The following is a 22,555-nucleotide window of genomic DNA, read 5'->3' as shown; positions in this document are numbered from 1 at the left end:
AAACATTACTTAATTTTGTTTACATTTTTATAGAAAATTGTCATCTTATGGTAATTTCTTAAAGAGTTGAAAAGCAGAGTGTAAAATTTTAAATATTTGCTGTTTGGACTCTCATTCTGACAGCACCCATTCACTGCAGAGGATCCATTGGTGAGCAAGTGATCTAATGCTACATTTCTCCAACTCATCTACATCTTAATGCCCGAGGGAGGAAAAAAAATGCAAATTTTAGTTTTGGGAAAACTATTGCTACTATAATCATTGAACACTGCCATCTTGTATAACATTATTGCTGCTGATGCTTTATAAAAGCACAAATCATTTCATAAACAGAGCTTGTGTGGTGTATTTAACTTAATTTTATTAAAATACAATGAATAAACAATCTGTCAAGTTTACAAGTTAATTCTCCATGACAAGCACTAACAAGCCGAAAAAAATACGAATCCCTAATAAGTCTCATAATAAAGTTAATACCCACTCTTCTTTCTTTGATTTCTGTAACAGACACAAAGTCAAAGAGACAACTAGACACAATATCATAAAGTGCTCCCTATACCTTGTGCTAAGGAGGCGTTTAGATGGCGTCTGATAAAAAAAACAAAAACAACTCCACGTTCACGAGCACACGGCCATCAGCGGCACTGGCACTTAGGGAATATATACAACCGGCAAAAGGTCTAGCCTCTTATTTCAGGCACACATGATTGTATGAATGACAAGAAACCCATCAGAGCAATCGTACGTGTGACAGGGTGGAGCTTGGGGTACGTCCCACTCAAATGCTGCTGCGATACAGCCAGAAACAACAAATCAAAGTGTGAACCACATAAAAAAAGTGCTATTAGCTGTTCCCTCTCCAAACGGATCCTTGGGCACTGAACACCAGCAGATGAGAAGAGAGATCAGCATCAGTAAAGTCAGCCAGCTCAAGCAAATGAACTGAAATTCTTACCAGCCATCCTGACTCAACACAGAATATATTAGACAAAGCACAGAAACGAGCAGCACCATAGGCTGCTCGGAATCAAACACCTGGAAGCTAAACTCCTCTGCGAGTGTCCATTCATAGCTCTAATGCTGCTAGTGCGTCCTCAGCTGTAGTGAGCGCGGTGGCTTCACTTGAAGGCGGACGAAAGCGCGAGAGTGCAGACGTTAATGTCCTCGGTGTGCGAAGCCCTGTGGAGCGACGGCTCGGACGCGCTGCGGTTTATTTTGGGGAGCGAGTGCTGGAGCAGCTCGATCGAGGACAGGATCTAGAACAGAAACAAACAATGTCACTGAGAAATGTCAATGCTGTAAAACATCATCATTATACATCATTACATGAAAATAGATACAGTATCTCACAAATAGTACACCCTCACAGTTTAGCAACCATTTTAGTATATCTTCTGAAGGGACAATACTATAGAAACTAAACTTGATATTTTAGAGTAGTCAATGTGCAGCTTGTATAGCAGTATAGATTTACTGTCCTCTGAAAATAACTCAACATATAGCCATTACTGTCAAAATAGTGAGTGATAAGTGATGTAAGTCAACAAAGACAACTTGATGAATAACTCCATTTATTCGACAGCCGCCATTGCCGTCCACAACAACAACAACAACATACAATCCCGGAAGCCACGACTCTCTTTCAACATAAGAGTTCTCACTTCCTCTCAGTAAACTGTATGTAAACTTACATGTAGAACACCATGTAAATAGTAGTATAATAATTAGTGAAACTTAAACTCCATCTCTTCTTAAAAAAAAAAAAAATTGCATATGCTCTAGAAGCTCTCGTAGAAAACAACAAAACATTAATATAACATAACTCTTTTTTTTAAAGCTCCTTTTACATGAGTCTTTTAATAGAGCTTCCACTGTCCTTCACCAAGTGCTTTAAGCAATTGCAGTGCTGATGACCCCTTTTTGGTGAGACAGTCCACAAGTTGTTCTTTTGCATTATACCACAGCACTCGTTCGACCCTTTTTGTTTGGATAAGTTCTTTGATGCTGTTTATTTCCAGACGTCTTTTATCAGCAACTGCTTTTGTGGACTTGAGTGCATCAGCAAGTGAATGATTGTCAGTGACACAAATTATTGGTATCACCCATAGTCAGCTCTGAGAATAGTGTGGTCAAAAATATTGCATTGTCAATTTCATCAGACATTGCCAATGTTTCACCAGCAAGAGTGCTTTGCACAATTCTCTTTTTGACTGCCAGGAAAGGGGAGAGAACTTCCCATTCTCTCCCATGAGAACAATTAAATGTCCACCTTGAGTTCCCCCATCAGAAAGATTTCCAAATGAGGCATCACTGTATACAACCATCTTGAGTCCACTGTCTTTGCCAAGGTATTGGAAATTGAGAACTACCTTTTTTGACTTAAGTTTACACACTATTCTGTTTGCTTCATGAATCGTCTGCACAGTTGCAGTTTTCATATTTGAAGCTAAGCTGCTGGCATCAAACATTAGATCAGGCCTGCTCTGTCTTGCAGCCCAAAGAATTTGGCCTACTTTGGACCTTAATCGATCTTTTTCCTCCTCACTAAGGGGAGAATCTTGTTCCACAGCTCGGGAAGGATCCAATTGTATGGGCTGTATCTGCTTGATGTAGTTTTCCTGATGTACCTGCATTTTGTTGTCAATCCTTTCAAAGTTTATTCCTACATAACAGAAGCTGTCACACTCCTTGCGCCCAACTTGAAGCTTGGACCTGAGATGAGGTATTACTGTTGTGGAGAAACTTTGTGTGCCTCCCCATATGAAGTCATCCACATGGCATGCAAGTACCCCATTCACAGCGTAGTCCTGATCCAACCAATAGAACACAGCAGGATCTACTTGAGACATTATTCCTCCTGATCTAGAGATGTTCCGATACCCTTTTTTCCTTCCCGATACCGATTCCGATACCTGGGCTCGGGGTATCGGCCGATATCGAGTACTAATCCGATACCTGGGTGTGTAATTGTATATACAGCTGTAGATAATACTAATAAATTATTTTATTGTGTGCTTCAGACTTATTCCTTAATAAAACAAATATACAGTGATATATACAGTGAACTAGAGTATTTTTATTATATGACATACATTGAACTTTTATTATATGACATATACAGTGAACTAGAGTATTTTTATTATATGACATACATTTGACAGTAATATTTTTTCATATAGTTAGTATTACTAACCTGGTTTTCTGACGTACATCAGCCCTGTTTATAACAGAGAATTTTGGCCAGAATTTGAAAGATTCTCACTAGATCTTGCAGCAACCTTATTCATTGTGCGGCATTTTCAAATGCTCCTCACTGCATCTCGCAGCAGTAACAGTGTTGCAAAATCAACGTTGGCTCCCGAATAAAGCTGTTCGGGGTTTGTGCAAGTCTGTTTGCATTGCGGTCCAAGCTGATAAACGGTCAGCGCTGAGCAGCTCAAACGTGTCGTATTAGTTTCACTTTCGTTTCGCGTGCCATTTTATGTTTCCCATCTGAGACAGAAATGGCAGAGCTTATGAGTTGAACAACACGGTGGTCGCGCCAGTGTGACCGCTCACGAAAATTAATAACACTGGCAGAAAAATTGGTCACAGTCTGGAGCCCTTTAATATTACCGCAAGTGTCCCGCGCGCTTCAGTACAAGGAGTAAACGAACCACGCGCCTGTACAATTCATTAACACAGAACCACGCATTAATTCATATTTAAACAGTCGGTTTTTGGCTTAATATTAGTCCATATCACGATTTGATTTAAGTGTAATGAACTACCTTTGATTAATGCATCAAACTTTGACAAATTCCGTGATGTTCCGCGTTAAACTGTAAATTCCATTTTGACTGGATTCTGCGATTCCGTCCGTGTTTTCCGCATCGCAGAAATCATAAAGCCCTACATATGAGACATGCCGCCGTTTTAGCGGACAAACTGCTAGCACATTTGTATTTCTTCTTCGCTGCTCTAAACAGTGGTTGCTTGTGGCAACACTGTTTGCATTCTGAGCCGCGAAGAAGAACTGGCTTCCGATTTGCTAGCAGGAATCTTAAGAAAATGGTATCGGATCGGTACGTGGGTTCAAGTACTCGCCGATTCCGATGCTAGATTTTTTTGTGGTATCGGCGGCATTTCCGATACTAGTATCGGAATCGGAACAACCCTATCCTGATCTCATGACAATCTCCTTTACCCTATTATACCAGTAGAGTGATGCGTCGGCAAGACCATACACACACTTTTTAAGTTTCCATAGTTTTCCTTCGTTGTTGGCCTCGGGAGGAGGTTTGATATAAAGATCACGAGACAGCTCCATTCCCTGTAGAAATGCAGATTTGTCTTTGACAAATTACTGCCACAAGAAGTCAAAGAGACTCTGAAGCACATGTTGGTGAGTCCTTTTTGAGTTCTGACACCTCTAGTTCTTCAAAACCTCTAGCGACAAGACAAGCTTTGGGTACAACCCCCTTGAGTGTCTCTTTGTAGGTACAAACCCACCTAGTAGAAATGCCCTTTTGTCCCTCATCCTGCACTTCCTCAAAGACATGGTTATCTTTCCAACTCTCTATCTCTTCCTGTTTTGCCAAGTCAAATGTTACATTGTTTGTTACATACACATCCTCACATACATCAGTGGATTCAGCATTAGTACTAGTGGATTCAATCTGAAGATTTTCAACATTCGACATGTCAGCAGACTCTGTACTCCCTGCTACATCAGTAGGCTCAATAAGCAACAGGTTACACCAGTTCTTAAATTTACCTGTAGCTTTGTCTGCACGCCCCAAGACTTCAGCCGTGTGTAAAACCCCTTTTTCCTCTGTCTCTGTATTTTACAATCTGTCCTTTTTGTAAGCTGACAACAGTTTGCAGCTTAGTACCACTTGTTGTCTCTGTATTGTCACTTGTATGCTGTTCTGCTTCATTCTGCCCCCTAGTGTCCTCCATTTGCATCGCCCCTTGTTGAACCTCGGTCACTGTTTCTTGTGTTAACTGTCTGTTGCTCTCAGCAAACTCCTGTCCTTGTTCACTGTCTGTGTCATTTTCTCCATCGGTCTTTGTGGCATGTTTATCTTCGCTTTCTGTATTCACTTTTCTCAGTCTCAGTCGATGTACCCTAATGCAAGTTCCTCCATGTCTCACAAACACCATTGCACCATCTTGACCGATGACAGTTCCTGGTCCTTTCCACTCTGGACAATCCACTCTCTTATAGTATACTTTATCACCTGTTTCATATTCCTCATCAGTGTGGCGTAGTTGCTTTCGTAACCCTCTGCAAATTCTTTCTGAGCACTCTGCTTCAGTAAAAGCTTTTCTTGATGTATGTAAAGCAGAGATGTGTCTTGCTACCCACTGACTCTCCGTGGTGCCCTCTAAGGCTGGCGGTTAATCAATCAGTATGAATGGTAAGTTGGGGTTTTGTCCAAACACCAGCTGATGAGGACTGTAGCCGTGAACACTCTGCATAGTATTCTTTGCCATAAGAGCCCAGTCCATTGCAGTGTGCCAATCACAACCGCTACATGCTTTCACTTTCATTATGATTTCAGTGAGCGTTTTATTGTGTCGCTCCAAAAGTCCATTGCTCCATGGGCTATATGCAGCTGTTGTTTTTATTTCTATGTTGAAGTTTTCTGCCATATCTTTCACCTCATCATTATTAAATTCTCCCCCATTGTCACGGAACAGCTTCTGGGGTGGGCCATGTACACTTATCCAGTCATGGAGAAAATGTTTCACTATTTCGGAAGATCTCTTCGTGGTGAGAATGCTGCCTGCGCTAAACCGAGTGAACTGATCAATGATGTGGAGATACCACACACCTGGCTCAAGTTCATGCAGATCTACAGCCACAGTTTCGTTGTACTGAGATGCCAGTGGCAGGCCGACAGCAGGTTTTGGTTTGGCTTTACTGTATTTTTTGCATACCTCGCACTCACAATTTTTTGCAAGGTGATGTTGCATTCCGTGTCTTTATTTCCTGAGCTACTGAGAAGTCGCTGCAGTTTATCAGCAGAAGCATGACCGAACTGCTTGTGAAGCTTTATCAAGATTTTACTTTTTTTCTGCTGAGCTCATTTTGTCTGAGATTATTTGGATTTCATCCTCATCATTTTCCTTTTGTATCACATCTTCAGCATCTGCCAAGATCTGTTCACTACACTGCATGTCTTTAGGGCTATTTTCATCGTCCAGTATGTTTACACAGTAATGACCAGAGCTTGTAAATTCAAGTTCGACAGGATGATTAAACATTACTGCTCTGTCATTTTTCATGTCTAATACCGTTTCTGCTCTTTTAAGGGAGACTTTGCTTAAGAGCAATGGAATGTTAGCTGGTACAACTTCAGTCTCAATTTTGCACTTAATCGTCTGATTTTTTGCAGGAATTTTCAATTTTTTGTTGGAATGGACCACTTTTCCATCTCCAAACCTAAACGGTCTATGGCTGTGTGTTTCAGTCTTCTTCAGATCTGTTGTCTCCTTTTGACTTAGCTCAGTGATACAGTGGTTTAGCCATTCTTGACCACACACAGTTCGAGTGCATGCAGTGTCTATTATTGCAGATCCGAAACATTCAGTCATAAGAATTTCTGCTTCAGAGTGTAATTCTTCTGTAAGCAGCGTAATATTACACTCCTCCACATCCACTTCTTTACAATCTTCAGTCAATTTGATTTGCTCACCTTTGTGTGGGCAGTCCTTGGCCCAGTGGAACGTACTTTGACACACTGCACATTTTGATCTGCGGCCATATCTGTCCAGGGGATTTGTGCCAGGTAACGGTGTCCTTTGATAGTCATTCTGGGGCCATGACTTATCTCTCCGACGCCTCTGTTCCGTTATATATGCCGTTTCCTGGTTAATTCCTACTGTTGAAGCAAATCCTTTTCCTGTAAAAATCCTCTTTAGTGCCGACTTCATTGATGTAAAAGTCAGATCTGCACATGCTGTTAAGGCGATCTTTCACATACAAGCATGCAGTGTCCAGTAGCTTGAAAGCTAATACTGCATCAGGAAGTTCCATTTTATATTTGCGCATCCGAGAGTAACGTTGTTCAAAATCAATGATATAGTCTGTCACGGAAACATTACTGTCTCTCACTATACGATCGAAGTTCGTATAAGCTTCATATATCCTTTCCTTTTCTTCTTTGAGAAACAAATCATCAAGTTTCACCAGTAAAGTTGTCATGCCAGTGTCCGAGTTTAAATCATCTACCGGTATTTCCATTGCCGTTTCTCTCGCTCTTCCAGACAGCGCCAAAGCAACAGCGAGTGCTTGTTTACTTTTTTCAAGCTCCGTAACTCTAGTCCATATTCCGACTTCATTCTTCCAACTTTCGTATGGCTTCTCCTCATCAAAGTTTGGTGGGACTCTGTAATTGCTAGCCATCCTCTGCTACCATTGTAAGTCAACAAAGACAACTTGATGAATAACTCCGTTTATTCGACAACCGCTATCGCTGTCCACAACAACAACATACAATCCCGGAAGCCACGACTCTCTTTCAACATAAGAGTTCTCACTTCCTCTCAGTAAACTGTATGTAAACTTACATGTAGAACACCATGTAAATAGTAGTATAATAATTAGTGAAACTTAACAAGTGATAACAGCAATATGTTGTTTAACCATGCAAAGCCACATGTCCTATGTTTATGTTTTGCCTAACAGGAACATACAAACTTGTGTATCTTGTATTAGAGCAGTTAAAATTTGGTGCTTTAAGTACAATTCTCTCATACTGACCACTGGATGTTCAACATGGCACCTCATAGCAAAGAACTTCAGAATTTGAATAAGGATTTGAGAATTAGAATTGTTGGTCTCCACAAAGATGGCCAAGGCTATTCGAGGTTCAGTAACTCTGAAACTGAGTTACAGTACAGTAGCCAGGATTATATAGAGGTTTTCCAAGACTGGTTCCACTCAGAACATGCCTTGCAAGGGTCGATCAACGAAGTTGAGCACTCGTTCTGTGCGTCAGGTGCAGAACCAGGCTTCAAAAAACAGACACATGAGTGCTGCCAGCATTGCTTTAAAGGTTGCAGAAGTAGAAGGTCAGCTTGTCAGGGCTCAGACCATACGCCGCACACTGCAACAAGTCGGTTTGCATAGGCGTCGTCCCAGAAGGAAGCCTCATCTGAAGCTGGCTCAAAAAAAAAGCCCACAAACAGTTTGCTGAAGACAACCTGTCCAAAAGCATAAATTACTGGAACAATGTCCTGTGGTCTGATGAGACTATAAGATAAACTTGTTTGGCTCAGATGGTGTCCAGCATGTTTGGTGATGCCCTGGTGAGGTGTACCAAGAAAATTGTGTCTTGCCTACAGTCAAGCATCATGGTCTGGGGCTGCATGAGTGCTGCTGGTACTGGGGAGCTGCAGTTCATTGAGGGAAACATGGATACATAGAGCACAGAGAAATGACTGACAGTACAGGAAAGTTTGTTTTATTGACATATAGCCTAACAACATCTCATCAGACTGCAGTTCCCTGTTGTTCTACTGAAGCTTATTTGGCTCCTGACCTGTACCTTTTCTACGCTCGTTTGATTCGCGCTTGGAGTTGAAGCGATGTAGAAGTACGCGTCTCAAGTCCCCCATTTGATTTAGTCCTAAAAAGAGATTTGGCAGTTCCACGTCCTAAGAAATGCAACTTAAGAAAAAAAGGTCAAAAACTGCAGTTTTGAGTGGGGTGGCCAAGCTGGCTCCACCACTGTCCTCAGGTGAAAGGTGAAGAAGCACCATGTGTCTAACATCTAGCAGCTCCCTGAGGAGTGGAAGTGGATCCCAGCAACAGCCTGTGCAGCTCTGGTCAATTCGGTGCCTAGCAGGATTAAGGCAGTGCCAGATAACAATGTTGCTAACATAGAATATTGACACTTTGGACACAGTTTGGACAAGTTCACTTAGTTTGTACTCACTTTTGTTGCCAGCTATTTTGACAACTATGGCTATATGTTGAGTTATTTTCAGAGGACAGTACATCTATACTGCTATACAAGCTGCACATTGACTACTCTAAAATATATCCGAGTTTCATTTCTATAGTATTGTCCCTTGAAAAGATATACTAAAATGGTTGCTGAAATGTGAGGGGTGTACTCACTTTTGTGACATACTCTATGTGAACCTGGACCACAAAACCAGTCATAAGTAGCATGGGTACATTTGTAGCAATAGCCAACGATACATTGCATGGGTTAAAATTATCATTTTTCTTTTATGCCAAAAATCATTAGGATATTAAGAAAATATCATGTTCCATGGAGATTTTTTGTAAATTTCCTACCGTAAATATATCAAAACTTAATTTAACTTTGATTGGTAAAATGCATTGCTAAGAACATAATTTGCACAACTTTAAATGTGATTTTCTTAATATTTAGATTTTTTTGCACGCTCAGATTCCAGATTTTCAAACAGTTGTACCTCGACCAAATATTACCATAGTAAACATCTAAGATTTGAATACTTAAATGCTTTTTAAATGTGTTTTTTGTCTGTGGGACAACAGTTTTCACCAATTATGTAGAATGGCCTATATACAGTATGAAAAAAATATTGTACCAGAGTAAAAAAAAAAAAATATTCAAAAAAATGTGTGGGAAATAATATGGTTAATTTTCATGAAATGGGTGACAATGGGTGATGTTTACACCTAAACACTTCCTCTGACAGTAACTAAAGTGATTACAGGAGGTATTTAATTCAGGAAACTGTATTTGTAAGTGATGGTTACCTGTGGAAACAATGGTCTGTCGTCTTTGGACTTCTGGATGCAGTCAGCGACGAGTCTCTTCATGGCTTTAGGACAGCTCTTGTAGAGTTTACTAAGGTCTGGGGTCAGATAGCCTCTACCCACCATAAAGATGATCTGCAAACAAAGCAACAGGGAACTTACTTTACTCAAAACTAAAACAGGAAGTAGATTTATACATTTCATGCACAAAGTGAACAGTGCTTCTACGTGCAAAAGTCTGTTTTATAGTCTGCCTTGCATAGTTGTAAGACTGATGTCTTAAAGCAATAGCACACCTCTCCTAACTAAATCAGTTGCAACAAATAGAGCAGTAGTCGGTTTAGAGAGAGAATCCACGATTTTGAAAAGTAATAGAGCTGCTTTCCTTAAACTCCACATAGCTATTTCTAAAGTAACTATTAAATCACTCTTAGCAGGGATTTAGGGGAAAACAACAATAATGGCCCTGGTTTCGCCTTATCATTAAACAACAGGCTACACAAGCAGCGAGTGTGCTTTTAAATGGACCTTTAGCCTTTGGCCACCTAAATTTAGCAGCAGGGCTCCAGGGCTCCTGACTGGCCGGAGCACTCAGGATCACTGCCAAACACATTTCAGAGTCACGCTGCTGTGAGCACACGCTCAGCACACACCACACGCTCACACTCAATACTGAGCTACTGCTATTATCATGCACTGGGAGCTAATGCTGTATATTAAACGCACTATTTCATGTCTAGTCCAGATTATCAGTCTACATTAATTAAAGACTCTGAAGGAGAATCTTGCAAAGAATTGCCCAGGTCATTCAAACTTGAAATATAAAAAATACATGAGATTTTCCATAAAGGGATCTACTTCACTATTTAAAGGGACAGACTCAAAAATTAAAAGTATGTCATTATTACTCACGTCATTACAATCTTGCAAAACCGTTCATCTTCAGAACACAAATTAAGATATTTTTGATGAAATATGATGAAAGCTTTAATGTTATGAAGCTGTTGTGTCTTTAACGCGCATTCACGACAGTACCACAATGGATTTCATTAAAAATATTTTAATTTGTGTTCCAAAGGTTTGGGACGACACGAGGGCGAGTAATTAATGACAGAATTTTCATTTTAGGGCAAACTATCCCTTTAAGGTGGACTGTTTCAAATGTGACCCTGGACCACAAAACCTGTCATGAGATTTATACATCTAAAAGCTGAATAAACAAGCTTTCCACTTATGCATGCTTTATTAGGACAGTATTTGGCCAAGATACAACTATTTGAAAATCTGGAGGGTGCAAAAAAAAATCTAAATATTGAGAAAATCGCCAAAGTTGGCCAAATAAAGTTCTTAGCAATGCATATTACTTATCAAAAATTAGGTTTTGATATATTTACTGTAGGAAATGTACAAATGTAATGTTTCATAAAAGAAAATAAAATCAATAATTTTGACCCATACAATGTATTTTTTACTCATGCTACTTAAGACTGGTTTTGTGGTCCAGGGTCACAAATAGACTCTGTGTTACAAATAATGTCAAAATGCATAAAATCTTAACATTTTTATTGTTAAAAGGAAGAGTTTTCTGCAAAATATAATAAACAAATTTTACAACTCTTTACAAATCTTAAAAAGTATCTTCCTACGCAGACAACTAAAAATGTGCATGTGTTATTTTGTACATAGCAAACAGGTAGATTGCTGCAAAACATCAACGATCATATTGAATGATAATATAGAATGATATAGTATAATCTTACCTGATCTCTATTTCCAATCATAGAATAAGGCAGCTCTCCTGTCATCAGCTCATACAGGACGATACCATACGAGTACACATCCGACTGAAAACTGTAAGGATTGTTGTCCTGCATCCGAATGACCTCAGGTGCCTAAAGAAACAACTTCAGTATGTTACTACTTCTTATGTAAAACTCAGGTCAAAAGTCTGAGACCATACTTATAATTTAAGTTTTAAAACACAACTAGACAAAAAAAAAAAATTGTCAAGACAAACTTGAAGTTGGCTTGAGAAAGCTAGACTGGAAAGTTTAAAAAGTTTTAATGTTTCAAAGTTTTTGATGATTTTCAGTCTGAAACAGTTTGAAGTTTAAAGTAGTTTTAAAAGCTTAAAGTTTGATAGACAGATCGATAGATAGATAGATAAGAATGTTGCTAGCATGATTAGCATGTCACTAACATGTTGTTAGTATGATTAACAGGTTCCTTACATGTTGCTAGCATGATTCTAGAATGATTAGCATGTTGCAAACATGATTTCATCATGATTAGCATGTCGCTAACATGTTTACAGCATGATTAACATGTTACTAGCATGTTGTTAGCACATTTCTAACATGTTTAACATGATACTAACATCATTTTCAAGTTAATTTCATGTTGTTAACATGATTCTAACATAATTAGCATGTTGTTAGCATGTTTCTAACATGATTCTAAAATGATTAAGTTACTAGCATGATTTTATCATGATCAGCATGTTAGCATAATTAGCATGTTTCTAACATGACATTTGCAAGTTACTATCATGTAGAATGATTCTAACATGATTAGCATGTTCCTAGCATGTTTCTAGCATAATTTTATCACAATTAGCATGTTTTTATTTTAAGTTAAAAAAAAAAAAAAGTTAATTTCAAATTTAAAGTTATTTTCAAAGCTGTATTGTACTTTCATTCTAAAAGAACTTCATTACTGTTTATTTAATTCTAACAAATAAGTTATTGTTAAAAACTAACCAAAATTAAAAAATATTTGCTTATTTCCACACAGGAGAGTCTTGGATTTGTTTCCAAACAAAAGGAAATATATCGCATCGCTAATGGCCAAAATGAGCTGAAAAATATCGGCAAAAATCCAATACCGTGCATCCCTACTCTGAAAAAATATTTTTATAATTTAAAAAATGTAAAACAACCGTATATTACTCTTTGCTCATCAGGTTTTGTTCATGTAGCTCCAGTGCTAATATGTAAAACAATAACATTATCAGTAGTGGTCTCAGATTTTTGGACTACACTTTGCATTTATAGTGTGAACATATTTTATCTAACATTAAGATTTGAGCATAGGATAGGAAGGATAGTTAACCAAAACCTGAAATTTTGCTTATGTGCTCATGACATAAAAAATGTAGATGATTTTGTTTCTTCATTGGAATGGATTTGTATAAATGTATCATTCCATCACTAGCTCAGCAATGGATCCTCTGCAGTGAATGGGTGCCATCAGAATGAAAGAAACATCTGATAAAAGCATCACAATAATCCACAAGTAATCCACACCACTCCAGTCCATCAATTATTTCTTGTGAAGTGTAGTGTAAAGCTAAGTATTTACAAAAAAACTAAGACATCAAGGCAATTTTAACTCCATATGAGTCCATAATCCATAATAATGCTTTATCCAGTGATAAAATCACTTCATCTAAAACAGGGGAGAAATGCAGACAAGGCTCAATCTAACATTTACAGATAATGTACTCACCCCCTTGTCATCCAAGATGTTTGTCTTTCTTTCTTCAGTCCTAAAGAAATATTTTTTTGAGGAAAACATTTCAGGATTTCTCTCCATGTAATGGATATGTATTGTGCCACCAAGTTTGAACTTCCAAAATGCAGTTTCAAAGGGTTTGAAATGATCCCAGCCAAGGAAGAAGGGACTTATCTAATGAAACAATCAGTTATTTTTTAAACAAATTGACAATTTATATACTTTTTAACCACAAATGCTCGTCTTGTCTCATCTTTGTGATGCGCATGCGTAGTCTGTGTAATCCGGGTCAATAGTTAGGGTATGTCAACGCTTTTTTTTTTGTAAAGGGCGTTTGATCATTTTTGTATGTTCACTTTGTAAACACTGGGTCAGTACTTCTGCAGCGATGTAGGGCGATTTTGAAGTTGGGGAAGAAAACAAGGTTGGAGTTTTTCGACATACCCTAACTGTATTGACCCGGATCACTAAGACTACGCTGTTTAGAAAACAACCGATCGTTAGAGCCCTTTAAAGTTGCGTTTAAACTGCACTTTGGAAGTTCAAACTTGGGGGCACCATACATATCCATTATACGGAGAGAAATCCTGAAATGTTCTCCTCAAAAATCAATTTCTTTACGACTGAAGAAAGAAAGACATGAACATCTTTGATGACAAGGAGGTGAGTACATTATTTGTAAATTTAAATTATGGATTCATATTTTGGGTATATTCTGTTTTTATCAGCTGTTTGGACTCTCATTCTGACAGCACCCATTCACTGCAGAGGATACATTGGTGAGCAAGTGATTAAATACTAAATTTCTCCAAAACAAACTCATCTACATCTTGGACAGCCTGAGGGTGAGCACGTTTTCAGCAAATTTCCATTTCTAGATGAACTATTTCTTTAACGCACCATCCACAGAATGGAGCCAGACGGCTGCTCCACTCGATGAGAGCCGCTCCACCGCGCCTTCACTGTGGCCAGACCAAAATCACCAATCTTCACCGTCAAGCCTTCATGCAGGAAGATATCTGAGGATCCCGTTAAGGGAATTTAGGACAGTTTAAGCACTATTCATATGTTGTGGGGTGAGTACAAACACAACACTCTTTAAAGGGGTCCTATTATGCTTTTTCACTTTTGAATTTTAGCCAGTATGTGATGTGTATGTTTGGGCATAAAAAAAAATCAATTTTTCAAAAACTACAATGAACGGTCTCTTTGGACTACAGCGTTTGTTTTCCGGATGCTATGATGTCACAACGCGGTCCATTAGAATGTCATTCAAATAAATCTCGCCTGCGGAAATTCAAATCGTTGACTGGTGGGGAGGGACGAGGTGGGGGATTCGCCTGACTTTAGCGATGTAGCATGAACAGCCGCTTCTGGGATGCTTCAGCGAGCTGCAGGGCTTCTGGTATAAATGCGAGCATTGACTAAATCAGAGGTCTCAAACTCAGTTCCTGGAGGGCCGCAGCTCTGTAGAGTTTAGCTCCAACCAGCTCCAGCTCTCACCTGCTTGGAAGTTTCTAATAATCCTGAAGACCTTGATTAGCTGGATCAGGTGTGTTTGATTAGGGTTGAAACTAAACTGTGCAGAGCTGTGGCCCTCAAGGAATTGAGTTTGAGACCGGTGGACTAAAGTGTCTGCAAAATGCTCCGGTAGTCATTTTGGAGCCGCACCGTTGACGTGTGGTACAGAGGGTCGAAACACATGCGGAGCCATGGCTGATGTAAACACAAGCATTGACTAGAGTGACAATCATTGGTGGTCGCGTTGAAGCCACGCCGTAGACGTGTGCAGTGTGTGGTAAGAGATTTATTCATCATACAGTGTTGATAGCTTCACTAGCCTTATGCTGGAGCTTGTTTCAGGCATGTAAATAATTAAATAAATTAGCACAATAATGATAATATCATGTATCGGCGATCTCGCAGGCTGATGATAGTACCAACACTACTGTAGCGTATTATTTACTCACCCTCTATGCATCCTAGGTGTATATGACTTCCGTCTTTCAGACGAATGCAATCAGAGTTATATTAAAAATAATCCTGGCACTCCCAAGGTTTTGAACGGCATAGACAAGTGTTTCTCTCCATCAGTCCAAAACAAGTCGATCCATAAAAAAAGGGGGGGGGGGGGGTCAGTAAAGGCCTCCTTTAGCGATCCGATGTGTTTTTGTAAAAAAAAAAATCCATATTTAAAATATAAGTATCATTTTAATCTAGCTTGCACATTTGTACACGGAACTTGCTGCTTTGGAAAGGGGCGTCGCAGTACTGAAACGCTGTCTAAGCTGTTCGCCAATCGCAACGCAGTGGGACTGCTAATCAATCACAACACATTTTGTTTTTTGGAAGGCGGACCTTTATCAAACCCGGAACTAATCGAGCCATTTGTGCCATCCTGGGGACAAAGCTATTGTAACAATGTAAATAATGTGAAAAATAATGTGTTTTTCGAACCACCAAGCATGAGAGCATGTTCTAGTGCACCCCCAAAACAAAATAAAGACTTTGTAAAAGAGCATAACAGGACCCCTTTAAAAATAAACCTTCTCTGTAGAGGCAACTGTAATGCAATACAGAAATAAAAAGATGTAAAATTGAAAAAAGTTGTTTGTGAAAGATACTGTTTGACTTCATGTCTCGATGGATGATATTCTTCGCATGTAGGTAACTAGAAGACAGAAAAGATGAAGAGTTTTTAAATCATTTGATTCTATATCCTCATTGGTTATATTCTGTATATATCTAGCATTATCACTATGCTGGTAGAGAAAACTGCCAGGCATTAACTGACAAAACCACCTCTGAGTTTACATATAAACACCCCCCTATGTTGTACCACTTTAAAACCTGGTCCCGTTTCTATAAATAGCTGATGGTATCATGAGCTCAAAATGCAAATCTGTTACTGAAAATATACTGTGCTGTCAAACACTGTGACACCATGCTGTGCTCTGCAGACTTAATTGTGTAACATTACAACAACCGCAGGCCTAAAACATGCAAGAGAAGCTACTTTTATACACAAGGCATGAAAGTACTAAATGCATCAGTAATCATATACACTACTGTTCAAATGTTTGGTGTTGGTAAGATTGTTCAATGTTTCTGAAAGAGGTCTCTTCTGCTCACCAAGATGATTAAAAATTGATTAATTTGATTAAAAATACAATAAATACAGTAAAATTGTGAAATATTATTAAAAGTTAAAATAACTGTTTTCTAGGTGAATATACAATTAAATGTAATTTATTTCTGTGCACAAAGCTGAATTTTTAGCATCATTACTCTAGTCTTCAGTGTCACATGATCCTTTAGAAATCATTCTAATATGCTGATTTGCTGCTCAAGAAACATTTCATGTTATTATTAATGTTGAAAACAGATGTGCTGTCAAATGTTTGTGTGGAAAACATAATATATATCTTTTAGGATTCTTTACAGGATACAAATTTCAAAAGACTATATATAAACATTATATATACAATAACAGCATTTATTTGAAAAGGTCTTTGTAAAAGTCACTTCTGATTAATTTACCCCTTATTGAATATTAATTTATTTAAAAAAAAAAAAACTTTTGAATGGTTGTGTATATTTTCATTTTAATACGTTGTTTTAGCTGGCTTTTATTTTAAAGTGTCAACCCAAGACAGTACCAAAGCTTTTTACTGTACAAAAATAATTAATATTTAGTGTAATTTGGGTTGCATTTTCATTTACTTTTGTTGTTCATGGTCTTTGAGGATGATGTCATAGCAACACAGACAAGCTGTCTGATATCTAAGTAAAGCATCTTCAATCAATTGACTATTTAGGCCAAAATACTGTTGAATTCATTTGAGGCACAGCCTTTGACATCAACAACAAAACAACTGAGGTGAGTTTTGAAAGTTGATATGCCTGTAAATTTTCCTATCCCAACCATGAAAGATTATTTGGTTAGGTTTGTTATAATTTGCATTTAGCAAATAACAGCGTTTAGGGTTGCAACCCTCAGGGTTGAGAAATGCTGGTTTAGATCAGGGGCAACAAACCCTGCTGCAACACATCTGCCTTTAAGGTGTGATCCCAAAAACCTTGATTAGCTGCTTCAGGTATGTTTGATCAGAGCAGGACAGGAGCTCTTTAGGAGCAGGATTGGCCACCCCTATGCTTTTATTAAACTATGGTCAGTGAAAACTACAGCCAGTTTTCTTGTATACTCTCTGAAACACTTACTCCATGCCCTGAGCCGTCTGTCTGGCAATGTCGATCAGTTGAAACATCTGAAAGTTGGTCTCCTGCACGTGCAGATGTTTGTAGAGGCAGCTTCCTTCACACCACTGTGTCACAATGGCCAGGTTTGCCTTGGTCATGTATCCCATAAACAAAACAATATTGACATGCCTGGTCTTCCTGTAACAACAACAAAGAAGCAACTTCAGTTGTATGGACAATGGAGGATGACTGCATGTTGACAGACACTACATGAACATTGGAGAATAGGAACAATATTGTTTTATAATGCAAATGTTTCTCTCAAACTCGCTTTCTAGGTAAGCCTACAATCAAATAATTTTACTATAAATAATTTATGTTTTTCATTTTGTGACTAACCTGAGAACAGCCACTTCATTGCGAAAGGCCTGCAACTGCTCCGGTGTGGGATTTGTGACCTTTAAAATCTTCACAGCAACGTCACCTGAAAATTCATAAGGATGTGAAATAAAAACTTAAAACGTAATAAAATATGATTACTTCATATACAAGACTGTTAAATTCTAATGTGAAATACACTATTTTGTGATGGCTAAGGAAGCTTGCATTTGCCCAAAATAAATTTCCCTTGCAAGGTATAAATACAGTATTAATAATAATAATAATAATAATAAACTCAATTAAAAACTTTGACAATATACAGTATGTCACAAAAGTGAGTACACCCCTCACATTTCAGCAACTATTTTAGTATATCTTCTAAATAGTATTCGACAATACTATATAAATGAAACTTGGGTATATTTTAGAGTAGTCAATGTGCAGCTTGTATAGCAGTATAGATTTATTGTCCCCTGAAAATTACTCAACATACAGTCATTATTGGCAATAAAAGTGAGTACATTGTCCAAAAGTGTCAATATATCATGTTAGCACCATTGTGATCTTGCACTGCCTTAATCATCCTGGGCATGGAATTGACCAGAGCTGCACAGGCTGTTGCTGTGATCCTCTTCCAATCCTCTATAATGACATCATGGAGCTGGACATTAGACACATGGTGCTTTTCCACCTTACACTTGAAGAAGCCCCACAGGTGCTTAATAGGGTTTAGGTCAGGTGACATATATGGCCACCCTATCACCTTCACCTTTAGCTTCCTCAGCAAGGCAGTTGTCATCTTGGTGGCGTGTTTGGGATTGTTATCATGTTGAAAAAACAAAACTGCCGTTCGGCCTAGTTTCTTGTGGGAAGGCATCATGTTCTGCTTCAGAATGTACAGTAAATAATGGAATCCATGTTTCCCTCAATGAACTGCAGCTCCCCAGTACCAGCAGCACTCATGCAGCCCCAGACCATAGTGCTACCACCACCATGCTTGACTGTAGGCAAGACACAATTTTCTTGGCACTCCTCACCAGGGCATCGCCACACATGCTGGATGCCATCTGAGCCAAACAAGTTTATCTTATAGTCTCATTAGACCACAGGACATGGTTACAGTAATTCTAGCTCTTGGGCAGGTTGTCTTCAGCAAACTGTTTGCAGGCTTTCTTGTGAGCCAGCTTCAGATGAGGCTTTCCTCTGGGACAACGCCTATGCAAACCGACTTGTTGGTTACTTCTGCAACCTTTAAAGCAATGCTGGCAGCACTAATGCATATGTTTTTTTGAAGCCAGGTTCTGCACCTGATGCACAGAATGAGTGCTCAACTTTGTTGATCAACCATTGCAAGGCCTGTTCTGAATGGAGCCCATCTTGTAAAACCTCTGTATGACCCTGACCACTGTAGTGTAACTTGGTTTCAGGGTGTTACGGAACCTTTAATAGCCTTGGCCATCTTTGTAGAGACCAACAATTCAAATTCTCAAATCCTCAGAGAGTTCTTTGCCATGAGATACCATGTTGAACATCCAGTGGTCAGTATGAGAGAATTGTACTTAAAGCACCCGATTTTAACTGCTCTAATACATCTAATACAAGATACACAACTTTGTATGGTCCTGTCAAGCAGACAAAAACATAAACATGATGAATAGGACTTGTGGCTTTGCATGGTTAAACAACATACTGCTGTTATCATTTAGGGTGTACTCACTTTTGTTGCCAGCTATTTTGACAATAATGGCTGTATGTTGAGTTATTTTCAGAGGACAGTAAATCTATACTGCTATACAAGCTGCACATTGACTACTCTAAAATATATCCAAGTTTCATTTCTATATCATTGTCCCTTGAGAAGATATACTAAAATGGTTGCTAAAATATGAGGGGTGTACTCACTTTTGTGAGATACTGTTATAACACACCAGATTTGTATTAATAGGGACCGACACATGACATGCAAATAAATAAAGCTAATAAAAAAAATCATTGTAATAATATGGCCATTTAGCTAAATTAAAATGAGGGAACAAAGTAGTACAATGTGACCACGACAAAACAAGGGAACTAAATACACCGTGGGAACGTAGCCATGGCATCTTTTATTTTTCCCCTTGCATTTTGTGTCCAGGTCTCTGTAATATACACACTACCAGTCAAAAGTTTTTGGAGCTATTACTTCATCCAAAGTACAGCAAAAACAGTAAAATTAATTCAAAGCTGAATTTTTAGCGTCATTACTCCAGTCACATGATCCTTCAGAAATCATTGTAATATTCTGATTTGCTGCTCAAAAAACATTTATTATGCTGAAAACAACTGAGTAGACGTGTTTCAGGTTTGTTTGATGAATAGAAAGTTCAGAAGAACATAATTTATCTGAAATAGAAATCTTTTGTAACATTATAAATGTCTTTATCATCACTTTTGATCAATTTAAAGCATCCTTGCTAAATAAAAGTATTAAGAATTCAAGCTTTTGAATGGTATAGTGTATGTTACAAAAGCTTTTTATTTCAGATAAATAATGATCTTTGGCTTATTTTTTAATAATTTAGAGACTTAAATTACTCATTTATTTATATATGTTTGAACTAGGTGGACACAAAGTCCACTGGATGTGTTCGATGCCATTGTAAAATAGCCATTATATGCATGCCTGCACAAATGACAGTGTGTTCGCAAATAAGTAATAATAAGACTATCTTACCATGCCACTTCCCTTTGTAAACTGTGCCAAAGGACCCTGAGCCAATCCTGGAGAGCAAAACCACCTCAGTGGCCTCGATCTCCCAATAATAGCTGGAATCTCTCTTCTCTCGAGGACGCTAGTGACCAATAAACAAAGTTGACTATTAGCCAATGTCTAATTAAGTAAATGTTTAAAAAACTGTATTGCGGTATAGTGAAATCGTGTTAATCTAGATTAGACAAAAAGTAATCTGAAGATAACTGATTTTTTTATAGGATTTGGATTCTAATATTTCATGCTAGCATTTTGCAAGCAAAAGTTACAATAATGTGGACATCGCTGGCGCTTACGATGCGTTTTTCCTGAGTGTTAGTCGAAGGTGCTTTCTCCCTGTGAGCTGGAGCCGGGGTTTTGGACCACTCCGTCGGGCTTTGATTTTGAGGGCTTCCTGTGAATGAATGTGACAAAAAAACAACAAAAAAAACACGACATGTAAGGAAACATTTTAACATTAGCTTTGCTGTGAAATCTCTGAGGAAAAACTCTGAAAAACCCCTTACCTGATTCATCTCGCCCTAAGGCTTCCTATGAATAAAGGAAGTACTGTTTTAACACATGGAAATTTTGAGAGAAGATACAATAACAGCTCCAAATCAAGACTGATTTTAGGATAGAAAAGCGAGTGCTGGCATGTTACCTGATACGCAGCTTCATCGACTGGCTGGGTGGTGCTCACCATGTGGACATTGGGGGTGGATGTGGACAACACTTTATGACTTAGAGAAACCCCAGGGGACGGCATGGGGGCGATGTAGTTTAAAGCATTTGGCGTCGAGTATCTGTGATAGGGACTGGAGAAGTGTTTGCACGTCAGTCAAGTCTCAGCACAAGCTCGCACCATGTAGAAGTGTTAGTTTTCTGAAAGGGCTTCGGATGAGTTTAGGCCAAGATCTGTCTGTGTACATTTGCTTCTTTAATGGAAGAGTGTCTTGGCAAACATTAAACTTTCAGGGGACTTAGTTAATATTATAGAGTGCTGGAGGGACAATGTATTTTGCAAGCCAAAACCTTAAAATGAATAGCATCATCCTATGGTCAATGTTTTTTTTTTTTTTTTCTTTTGGTTTAAAAAAAAAAACATAAAGCAGAGCATTATACATTTTTTGTGGTCACAGAGTTAATCCTATTGGGTTTTTGTCAAAGGAATCAAGGTGATGATAACAATAAGGCTAGCCTACAAAAATACACCATCATTGCAGAGTTCTGTAAGAATGTCTTTAAAGTCGCACAAAAATTAAGATTTTTCTCCATATAGTAGACTTCATTGGTGCTCAATGGACTGAAGGTTAAAAATGCAGTTTCAGTGCAGCTTCAAATGGCTCTAGACGATTCCACTTGAGGAATAAGGGTCTTTTCAAGCACTATTTAAAAAAATACAATTTATATACTTTTTAACCTCAAATGCTCATCTTTTGTGTTGCGCATGAGTACTGTGCACTCCAGTTCAATACAGTTGGGGTACGTCAAAAAACTCTCATCTTTTTCTCCTCCAACTTCAAAATCATCCTACATTGTTGCAGAAATACAGACCCAGTGAATGTGCAAAGGAGGTCAAACGCCTCAAAGAAAATGAGATGGGATTTTTTCGACATACCCTAACTGTCTTGTGAGTGCACAGAAATCTAGACAAGACAAGCATTTGTGGTTAAGAAGTGTATAAATATAAATTGTTTTAGGAAATTAATCGATTGTTTTGCTGGATAAGACCCTTATTCCTCTGCTTGTATTGGTTAAAAGAACCCTTTGAAGCTGCAAGTCCACTATGGAGAAAAATCCTGGAATGTTTTCCTCAAAACGTAATTTCTTTGCAACTGAGGAAAAGACATGAACATCTTAAATGACACGGGAGTGAGTAAATTATCAGGATTTTTTTTTTATTCTGGAAGCAAAGTGAAGTTAAAATTGTTGAATTAAAAGTTTTTTGAGGAAAACATTCCAAGATTTTTCTCCATATAGTGGAC

The 22,555-nt window shown here is 38.4% G+C and overlaps 1 protein-coding gene across 2 annotated transcripts in view; it reads right to left on the bottom strand.

The window, feature by feature from the left end:
* Positions 1-344: 344 nt before the first annotated feature.
* The window catches only part of raf1b (Raf-1 proto-oncogene, serine/threonine kinase b), a 38,297-nt gene continuing 16,086 nt past the window's right edge, over positions 345-22,555 (bottom strand). For both annotated transcript variants that reach the window (XM_073825318.1, XM_073825317.1), the window contains exons 7-17: positions 21,232-21,385; positions 21,095-21,119; positions 20,885-20,982; positions 20,553-20,670; positions 17,858-17,942; positions 17,480-17,656; positions 15,883-15,929; positions 14,159-14,277; positions 11,506-11,637; positions 9,746-9,880; positions 345-1,256 (exon numbers count right to left, since the gene is read on the bottom strand). In XM_073825318.1, coding sequence (XP_073681419.1) covers positions 1,119-1,256; positions 9,746-9,880; positions 11,506-11,637; positions 14,159-14,277; positions 15,883-15,929; positions 17,480-17,656; positions 17,858-17,942; positions 20,553-20,670; positions 20,885-20,982; positions 21,095-21,119; positions 21,232-21,385 — 1,228 coding nt within the window. In that variant the 3' untranslated portion in view covers positions 345-1,118. The remainder of the gene's footprint in view (positions 1,257-9,745; positions 9,881-11,505; positions 11,638-14,158; positions 14,278-15,882; positions 15,930-17,479; positions 17,657-17,857; positions 17,943-20,552; positions 20,671-20,884; positions 20,983-21,094; positions 21,120-21,231; positions 21,386-22,555) is intronic.

The sequence above is a fragment of the Garra rufa genome, chromosome 20, assembly GCF_049309525.1.
Source record: "Garra rufa chromosome 20, GarRuf1.0, whole genome shotgun sequence".
In the NCBI taxonomy this organism is placed as follows: Eukaryota; Metazoa; Chordata; class Actinopteri; order Cypriniformes; family Cyprinidae; genus Garra; species Garra rufa.
The sequence above is the reverse complement of the archived record's forward strand: the minus strand, read 5'-3'. Positions and strand labels throughout refer to the sequence as shown.